Here is a 10,046-nt window from a genome sequence, read left to right as displayed (position 1 = left end):
ATATCAGAAACTAGGTGAGAAGCTGGTCTCAAATAAACTAAGTTTCTATCATAAGAAACTTATGTAATCTCAAGGGAATGTCTTTTCCCTGCACTTGGTACTTCAAAGGGGCTTTCTTTGTAAGCAACAATCTTCACAGTGAGTAGCTCAAACTGAGATTCAAATGATTGCAAGTGGGAGATCCTATTTTTTTGGGGGAGAATGGGCCCTCCTTATATACATTTTGTGTGGGAATATTGTGTAAGTAAAAAAGCGGAGCAATGTCATCAGAAGTGGAGCAGAATATTCCAGAAAGTGGAGCAGAACATTCCAGAATATTCCATAGGTGGAGTAATGACATCAGAGGTGAGTCATTGTGGAGCAGAACATTCCAGAACAAATGACATCATAACTTTCAACAGAATACTTGCAGGAGTATCTGTGGAGCCATATGACATCATTATGACATCATACCCTGTAGGTACAATTTTGTGAAGTATCTGATGGGTCAGAGCATCCCAATAGACAAATAAATCAAGGAAATACTAGAGAAAACAACTCAGAAATAATAATACAATAACAAGACACAAAACACAGGCTTTTTAGATAGGTTTTTGTTAGGCTTTGAACTTTTCTCTATGGTTTTCTCTAGCCAAAGTGAATAAGCCAAAGGCAAGGCAATACCTTAACCTTCTTGCTTCACAATATCAACTAGGTCATTGTGTGATTCCCATCTCACAAATGACTTTTCTTCAAGATATAATAAATTCATGAATCACAGAGGGGAAACTGAACTATATGACCAAGGTTTGAAACCAAGGTATGGGTTGACTAGCCTGATGCCTAAGCTAACAGACTTTGTCTTTTAGGGGGGCTACCTAGTAGTCATGTCCATGCATGATTCCCAAATCATGCAGGACACCGGGTGGCATATTCAGGAAGGCGCATATAGATAGTATGATGATGCCCAAAGTGGGTGGATTCGACTGTCTAGCCCATGCACAGTGTGCACTGACTGGATACCCAGAATGACATATGCTATGCAAAGAGAACACCAAGTCTCTAGGTGCATTCATATTTGAGGAGCTCCTTTGCAGGTGGGGACCTATCACCAAAATTGTTACTGATAATGGACCCACATTCCGGGCAGTGGTCGATGATTTAGCAGTGCACTATGGGATTCATCCGATTCATATCTCACTGTACAACTCCCAAGCTAATGGTATTATCGAACAGCATCACTATGATGTCTGGGAGGCCATCATGAAAAGTTGCAAGGGGGATGAGTCATGCTGGTACCAATCCGCGCACACTGTCCTATGGGCCAAGCACATTATGGTACACCAAGCAACAGGTCTAATGCCCTATTTTATGGTCCATGGCATAGAGCCTATATTCCCATTCAATCTTGCTGAAGGAACATTTCTAGTGGTGCTCCTGGACCAAGATACATTCTCAACCACAGACCTTGTTGCCTGGCATGTGCACCAATTGCAGAAGTGACAAGAAGATCTCCAAGCCATCAAAGAAAAAGTCCAGAATGCCTGGTACCAGTCCATCCACAAATTCAAGCAGCACTTCCAGCACTCAATTACAGATTACAATTTCGAACCTGGTACCTTTGTTCTAGTATGCAACAGCAAAGTTGAGTACAAGCTAAGTTGAAAGACAAAGCCACACTATCTTGGACCTATGATTGTTATCCGTCGCATGAAGGGTGGGTCATATATCTTGTTGGAACTAGACAGATCTGTGTCATAGCTTCGTTTTGCAACCTTTTGCTTGATTCCTTACCTTTTGCACAGTGAAACTAAAATCTCCATTACTAGTATTACAGGCCTGGACGATGAAGCATTGGACATCCTGGTAGGAGAAGATGTAGAAGAACTGGATGATGAAGCGCTCAATTTTGACCTGGAGGCATAGCCACACCTCCATGCACAACACCCACCCCTATACCCGCATACCCACATCAGACCTTAGCCTATATCCACATAAAAACCAGAAAAACACAAAACATACCATCCTCATACGATAGCCTCAGTTTTACCCTGGGTTTTGTCTGGTGCCTCAGTTTCATTTCCCTTCTTTCCCGCCCAATTCTGATCGCTCAGTAACTTACATATGATACGCACTACCTGCACATAGACTCTAATCATGCACAGACATTGCCAAAGGACTAGATTAAACATGCGCTTGATGATTACTGTACAAGTTCTCTTTGAATGTGTAGGCAGTGCACCACACACATTGATACGTACCAAGGATTCAACTGCACCACTGCACAGAAGGGATAGAGGATGAAAGCACAATGAGGAAGATAAGCTGGGCAGAAACCCACAAGTGATGTGTATCTTTCCACTTCTTCTGCAGCGCGTGCACATGCTCATTTTACCTTACTTATCTCTTAGGCACCCAGTGGAGTAGGACCGGAACATAGGACATGGACATGGGATATGGATACTGGACACTTAGGACTCAAGACGCACACCCAAGGATTCCAACCAGTCAAAACACTTCCATTTGGTGCTATCCAAGGGTATTCTAATGTACATGCGCATTGATTCAAGTCAAAAGAAAAGGAAACTATCTACAGGAACTGCCTTCTCTTCTTGTAGTGAATCATGATAACGTCCAACTCATTCATCACCTCCAGCATCATCCCATGCATAGTGGAAACCCTAGCATAGAGGGCATGCACCTGACCCTCCATAAGCAAGTCTTCATCACTTACATTTGCATCAACAAGCGGGTCAAAGTCTTCCAGATCTTCACCCTCAGGCAGCTTGTGCTTCTCAACACGCACAGGAGAATCGGGTTCCTCATCCTCAGAGACCGTAATGGGGGGTTCAGGTGATGAAACTGGGCAGTGCATAAGGTTGTGGATATCCTTAGAAGAACTGGCAGTAGGGCTGGAACCAGAAGTCGAAGGTGCCTTGCCTGCGGCCTTGAGGCTAGGCTTGGCCGCAGCCTGGAGCTGGGCTTGATGCACTAAGAAAAGAAAGGTTAGATAGAGAAGAAAGACCTAAGGGAAAAACTTACTGCTGCACCAATGCATAGCATGCTTGCAGCCATGCTTGGCTACCTGGCAGGTGAAGCACCCCATACTGGGCATACCTTGGCAAGGGATATCATGCTTAAGGCACCAGTCGCACTTGTCCTTATGCAAGACATGGGCCTTGGGAACACTCATATGTCCTACCATCTAGCAAGCGAGTTCAGCAAAAATGACCAAAAGAGAAGACAGAGGATACTCACACATTTTGCCTTACTAGGGACAGGCTCTATGGCCTTAAAGTCCTTATGAATCCCAGCGTGCGCAGGGCACTTGGGAGTCTCTGGTCCCTCTTCCTCCTCATCAGCCTCTCCCACAGCATCTTCACCAGCCTCTTCCTGACCATCATCCATTGCAAAGTCTTCTCCAGCAGCCTCCTTCTCCTTTCCCTTGCCTTTTTCCTTCAACTGCTTCTCCTCTTCTAAACGCATGCATTCCTTGGCCTGGCATTCAGCCTCAATCTTGAAAGCGTGTATTTGCTTGTGGAAGCGAATGTGCACCTCTTCAGCCTTATGACCCTTCGCACTCTCCTCAGGAGTGAGGGCAAGGCTCAAATTATGGGTCTTGCCGTCCATCAAGCACCTTTCTAAGTCAGCCTGAAAGACCATTAGAAAGGGCAGTAAGTGTGCAAAGGTACAAAAAGCACTCACCAATAGCTTGACCCAATCATGGTACCACTCTTCCTTGTGAGCCATCAGATCAGGTCGATCTTCAGGCATAAGGTCGGCCAAGTTGACCATGCGGGCACATAACTCAGCAAACGCACGCTGGATTCTGTCAGCAGCAGGGTCAATGACATCAGAAAAGTCGAAAGTAAAGGTAGACATGTTATCAATGGTAGAGATGAGAGATAGGAAAAGAAGTAAGAGGAACTTATAGGGAAGCATGATTGTGTCCACACTTCTTCCATTGTCCATGTGAAAATCACCAAACTCCACACTCCACATCTCTATTCAATCTGGAACCGGTCCATGAACTCTACCATACCCAGAATTCCACGGTCATGTGCCCTCATAGATGCAAAAATTCTGCCAAGTCCAAGTCCCAATGTGTGACCGACTGGGGACAGTCAGTATTTGAGTCTCCTGCAGATGTGACAATCATACCAGCACTAGGCACATATGATCAATAGCACAGTTTTTCTCACCTTCAGAAAAAGGAGATAAAGCGCGGATCATTAAATCCATATATATCAACCCATCTGCTCTTACTCCGGTCTCTCACCTTCAGAAAAAGGAGATAAAGTGCGGATCATTAAATCCATATATATCAACCCATCCACTCTTACTCCGGTCCAGTCCTAGGAATCTGCCCTCCCATGTCCTATCCATGTCCACCTATCTCCGCTGGTGCGCTATTTTCCCAAATGTCATTGCTAAACAAGCTGCAGGTCTTATTACACAACTACTCACGTTCCACAGTGCATGATGTTTTATTACCTATAGACTCATTGTGCACTCACTAACTATGCTACAATTCTTGCCTACGCATTCCAGACATTCATGCACTACAATATAAACAACCGCAGTACATACAATGGGGTAGTTTTTTTTCCCCCTGGAATCAGTTCTATAGGAGAGTTGTTCTCACATTATTTTTGTAGACCTTGTGCTATCCATCTATTTTGTTCCTTCCTGACAATCCTGCGCAATTCAACTGTTCTGAAGTCCATACCACTAGGATCTTACCCTTAAAAGCTCTGCAAGAAGACTCAACCCACGACTGGTAGTTTAATGCTGTTCTTCACTCGCGCTATATCCCTTGCGACCAGCTGCTCCATAGAGTGTGGTTGATTTTTGCCTGCGCTCCTGGTTGATTCCTTGGTATAGGAATTCAGAGGTATACCTATGGCCAGTGTTCAAGTTTCTTAGGCCGATATAGATTATAACTCCTTTGCTCACTTACTTCCCTTGCACATAATTGAAGGAAGTGCTTCAATAGCAGTCCTCTCAGGCCGATCAATTAAACTTGCACCTCTTAGGGTAAGAAGTGCTAGTTGCTAACTGCCTAGTACCATTTTCTTCTTCACACCATGAACTTTGAGAATGTCTCAGTAGATAATCCAACTTATCCATGGCTGTCAAAAGCAGTAAGTCTCTCATCCTGTCAGAAAACCAATGCTTACCTTTCATCAAGCATTTTATAACATTGCTTCTTTTCAGCTCTCCATGCATCCCATTTTCTGACTCCCAGAAGAGAGCTGTGCTCAACTGGGCCAAAGAGCTCGGCGCCGTCAATGTCCTGTCACTTGGTGTGATGAAGAAGTGCCATAATTACCTGGATGAGCTTGTTGGCAATCCAACTCAGAAGATGACATCACGTGCTGGTGATGTATTCTATATCAATAATGTCATGGAAGCAATTGCAAAGGTAAATCTAGCATGTCTTTCATGTCTGTTCAACAATGACATTACACTCAGGATTATGTGAATCCACCTACATGTTTTGCAATGTGTGATTATCCTGAGGATGGTGGTGAGGGGATGTCACAGGTCTTTAATGGCTAGAAAATGTTATTCAATCTTCTGTCACCACTGGCAGCACCCTTGGCACCACTTCAAAGAGGTTCTCACAGTCTGTTAGAATGGGTTTCATTGTAAGACAAAACCCATCTAACAGACCTGCCTCTCCTGTGAGGTCCTCAACTAATTCCCTGAGAGGTCTCTTCAATCCTCTCGTACATCTACACTGTTTCATGAGTGCACCAGCTCTCCCTCTCACAGAGGCTTGATCACAGTTCAACAAGCCTCAGATCTTCAGTGGGGGTAGTTATGTTTTTTGTAGCTAATGTGTTACAATGTTATGTCTACAGCAATCCTGCTGTTCGATTTCTGTTTGCACCCTCAGCACTTCAGCTATCCATCCTTCACCTCTTCAGCCACTCATTGAGTCATCTAATACCTGCCCCACTTTCAGTCCACCATCCAAAGCTAAATTGAATGCAAGTTGCTGATCAACCATGGAGTTTTGACCACCAATCATTGTGCTGCCCTCCAGGTCCCTTGGAGTTTACAGCAGCAATTATTTTTCTACAAAGTCAAGTGGGGTCAGAAGCTGCTGCAATGGTGTCAAGGACAGGCTTTGGGTATGTTATCACTATTCGGTAATGTCCTTGGAATACTGACATGCTTTGATAGATAACCAGGGCTTAGCGCCATCCGGACCACACTTTTACAGTCACCGAATTCCATACTCATCCCCCTACTCCCCATACCACCTACTCCCCATTATGCACATCCTACCCATTGACCCACCAGTCTCTTGTTTTTCTTTTGACCTTGAGTCCCCACCTTTCCTCCTCTTGTCTGCCTCTCCTGCCACTCCCATAGCTTGTTCACTCATTGTGAGCTCCTCCATGAACTCTTCATTGCCAGACACTTGGATGTTCAACTTTCACCTGGAGAATGGCGACCCTCCTTCTCTCGGAGTGGGAGATACCATTGTTGTCTACAGAGATGGTTGCCCAAAAATGTTGGCCAGTGGGATGTTCACAGCTACGCCTGCCTTCTCTGGCAGGATCTCTCACATTGCTGGATGGGGCTCATCAACTGTGGATTTTGGAGTTGAACTCAACTCCATCTTGCCTACCCACCCCATGACCATCCAGTTGCCATGGTCACTGTCTCATCTTTCCTTTCTTCAATGGATCTTGGGATGGCTGTTGCCTTACCCCAGGTGTTCTACCCTTGCACAATATCCAAAACTCATCTTGACTTCACCCTGCATCCTCAGCTCATATGAGAGCCAGTTGTCAAGGACACTCAGCAGAGGAAGCTTGTCCTGGGCTCAGAGAAATGTTTAGTGTACATACCTCAAGTTGTGACTCAAAAATCTTATTCTGACATTGGTTGGACTCCAGTAGTCCACACGTCCAGCTGAGTGTCATGCAATTCCTTTTCCTATCAGTCTCCTTCATCGCTACATCATACAACCTGCTCGCTCATTTACACATTCCTCTTGCTTGCTTGCCTATTCTGCCATTGTTCCCGCCCCACATCCTTCGAGCACAGCCACACAATGCTGTCTAGATCTAATGGTCAACAAGGCTTGTGTGGCAGCAGCAGCATTACAACCTTTCACATGGAGTTCTCGCGTTGCATAGTTGTTTGAAGAGTTTAACCTTTCAGTACCTTGTATTACTTGATAGTTCTGACCCCCCTACTATGTATCAGTCAATCACACTCACTACTCATTCAATAAAATGGGAACATCACAGTAGTATGAGATTCAGAGCAGGAGTCAGTAAAGGAAGATCAACTTGGTGCAAAACAGAGGCTTGTGTGGGTCTGAAGAAAAAAACAAATATCACTGGAATTGAACTGGGGAGCAGGGCATTGCAAAGACCACTGCGTGATAACCATAATGCCATGAGTGCTTCCATATATTGCACATCATATGCTATAGAGTATCATAATGTTAACTATGCACCCTCTCAAGTCCCACGAGCTTCTGCAATCAATGGCAATGTCTTATCATGGCCTTCTGCATCTTGCAATCAATGGCGATGGGTTTTATCTGCAATGGTCGTGATCCTCCTCTAACCCCCCACACCTATACATCTTGATCATGGATTTCACCAAACTCAACCATTCCCTCCAATGCATTGCATTGTGGCATTTGCCAGTAGAGACAATGTTGGAAAGGTGGCTGGAGAGGCAGGGGGAAACAAATGATCCTAACGCATGGAGAGAGCTTGATGGCATACCATGTATTGTTGGTGGGCTAGTGGTGTTGCTTGGTAAGTGCTGTGGTTGACATCTGTAATAGAATTATAAAGTCAAAATGTTTGCAGGGAAACTTGAAGTGCCAGGGGGATTCTTTCCATGAAAAAGGCTACCCGCTGAACTAGCCCAACATGGCTATGTCCTCCAACACTATCCTGAAGATGTTCTGATGCCTGGGGAGAAATGTGCCACCCTTGCAAAGAGCAAGGAGATACACAACCTTATGCTTTGTGAGCACTGAATCTTTGCCAATGCCCTCAAGAGCAACCTACTCACTGTCAAATCCATCACTGGCAAAGACACCCATGCAAAGCTCATGGCCTCCCATAGGCCTGTCATCATCAGGGAAGCACCTGCACCTGATTCCAATAACAGCTGTGGTCAGTGTTGGTATGCTAATGGTCTTCTTGATAGGAAGCATCTTCATCGCCTCAAATTCACAGACACCTCTTCTGACACCTCTTCTGACACCTCTTCTGACACCTCCCCTGAGCCATCTCCTGCACCAGTGTCTGATGTGCTGCATCCTCATCCTGGTCCTGCATCACTGGCTTGTGGGTCTTGTACACCACATCCATGTCCTCATCCTTCTCCTTCTCCTGTGCCACATCCTCATCCTGGTCCTGCATTGCTGGCTCGTGGGTCTCGTACACCATGTCCACATCCTTGTCCTTCTCCTGCATCACTGCCTCATCCTGGTCTTGCTCCCATGGCTCTGTCTCCTGCACCATGTCCACAGAGACTAAAGCTATATGTTGAAGTGCTGCTTACCTGACTCTCCTGGCAGTTGGCATTCAATCCAGCACTGCTCCCACTTTTACTGGTAGGTAAACCCAACATCAATGAACTCATCCTGGATATATCCTGCCTTGGGCAGGCTTCACAATATTCTGATGGTGCCACCCATGAGGAAGATGAAGTGGAGGTCAATGAGTTGTTTGGGACCCAGGGAAGTAAAGTTGTGCACTCTGTATAATAGTGTCATCTGCTTTTTTCCAATCGTTCCCCCCATTTAAGTTTTGATACGTACTCTGTGTGCCTCTCATACTGGATTGTTAGGAACTCACAATTGAATTGATCAAGCCTCTCACAATGATGTCCTGACCCTCTTAACAAATGATGCAAACACATGAATTCTGAGTCTTCACCCTAACAAATGATGTCCTGAACTACTGGCTAACCAAAGTAGTGTGAAAATGAATTAAAGGTCTATGACAAGGGTGGTGCAGGGTGAGCGTTTGGAGAGGGTGGGTAGCTCTGGCTCAGGTGGTTGTCGCATGGGTCTTGGTATCTCCTCCAAGGTCCTTGCCTATCCAGATACCCCCTTGTCCTTCCCATATTATCATGGTAGTGAGGGAGCCACTGATGTTCTTTGACTTCATGAGCATACATGTGATCAGGAATGGGGCTATAGCGACTGGGATATACTGGATGAGTATGATCATGCTCTCTGATGTGTGAATCATGGAAGTTTGCAGGATGAAAGTTGTCTTGAGGATGACCACCTTGGTGATAGAAGGTGTCGCATGCATCACAGTCCCAAGGAGATGTATCACACACATATTCACAATGGTGATAGTGAATGGGATCGTGAGGACAGTGAAAGTTGCATGTGTCCAAAGGGTCACAAATATTGCGAGTGTCATACCCACATTCAGTAGGCTCATACCAGCCTCCTGTGTGAATGATAGGCTCATGGGACAGCTCACAGGACTCAAGCTGCAGTTGCTCTGGGAGATCATGTGTGAGAGGTACACGAGGTGCATGCTGGACAGGCTCAGGAGGGTTCTGCATGCTCTCATTGGAGAGGCTTTGGGAAGGGTTGTGGCTATGTGGATCAGTAAGACGATCTGGGAGATTACATGTGAGAGGTACATGAGGTGTGCACTGGACAGGCTCAGGAGGGTTCTGGGGAGGGTTGTGAGGGTCACAGCTACATGAATCAGTGAGATGAGGCTGATGGGGAGCTTCATGTGAAACTTCAGATGATGGTCCAGGCTGAGGGATTTGTGGCTGCACTGGAGCATGATGACTGGCAGCACCATCTGAGTCCTGGTGATCCATCATGTTGTCTTACAATGCATGAGGACCATCTGCAACCTTATTGGTGGGCTCCTCATTGATGTTGTCGTCACCCTCTTCCGACTCATCACTATACATCATGCGATATGTATGATTCTGAGTCCGCTTAGATCCTCATTTGACAGGGAGTGGTTTGACAGGACCATCTCGAAGTCTCTTGGCACATTGAACTGTTCCTGCAGGAGCAAGTGGCTCATCATTTGAAG

At 45.6% G+C, this 10,046-nt stretch overlaps 3 protein-coding genes across 3 annotated transcripts; 1 reads left to right on the top strand and 2 right to left on the bottom strand.

Moving 5' to 3' along the window:
- Positions 1–5,173: 5,173 nt before the first annotated feature.
- On the top strand, positions 5,174–5,407 carry BJ212DRAFT_1201128 (uncharacterized protein; the record flags this gene model as incomplete). The annotated part of the gene is made up of 1 exon (XM_041329075.1): positions 5,174–5,407. A coding segment is annotated over one exon (234 nt), but the record flags the coding sequence as incomplete, so codon positions are not given.
- Positions 5,408–8,195: 2,788 nt separating this feature from the next.
- On the bottom strand, positions 8,196–8,610 carry BJ212DRAFT_1486661 (uncharacterized protein; the record flags this gene model as incomplete). The annotated part of the gene is made up of 2 exons (XM_041341148.1): positions 8,196–8,480; positions 8,530–8,610. 2 exons carry the CDS (start codon positions 8,608–8,610, stop codon positions 8,196–8,198), a joined length of 366 nt encoding a protein of 121 aa, XP_041187021.1.
- A 357-nt stretch (positions 8,611–8,967) lies between these two features.
- On the bottom strand, positions 8,968–9,822 carry BJ212DRAFT_1486660 (uncharacterized protein; the record flags this gene model as incomplete). The annotated part of the gene is made up of 1 exon (XM_041341147.1): positions 8,968–9,822. One exon carries the CDS (start codon positions 9,820–9,822, stop codon positions 8,968–8,970), a length of 855 nt encoding a protein of 284 aa, XP_041187020.1.
- Between the last annotated feature and the right edge of the window lie 224 nt (positions 9,823–10,046).

This window comes from Suillus subaureus (assembly GCF_016647635.1).
Source record: "Suillus subaureus strain MN1 chromosome Unknown BJ212scaffold_57, whole genome shotgun sequence".
Taxonomy (NCBI): domain Eukaryota; kingdom Fungi; phylum Basidiomycota; class Agaricomycetes; order Boletales; family Suillaceae; genus Suillus; species Suillus subaureus.
The sequence above is the reverse complement of the archived record's forward strand: the minus strand, read 5'-3'. Positions and strand labels throughout refer to the sequence as shown.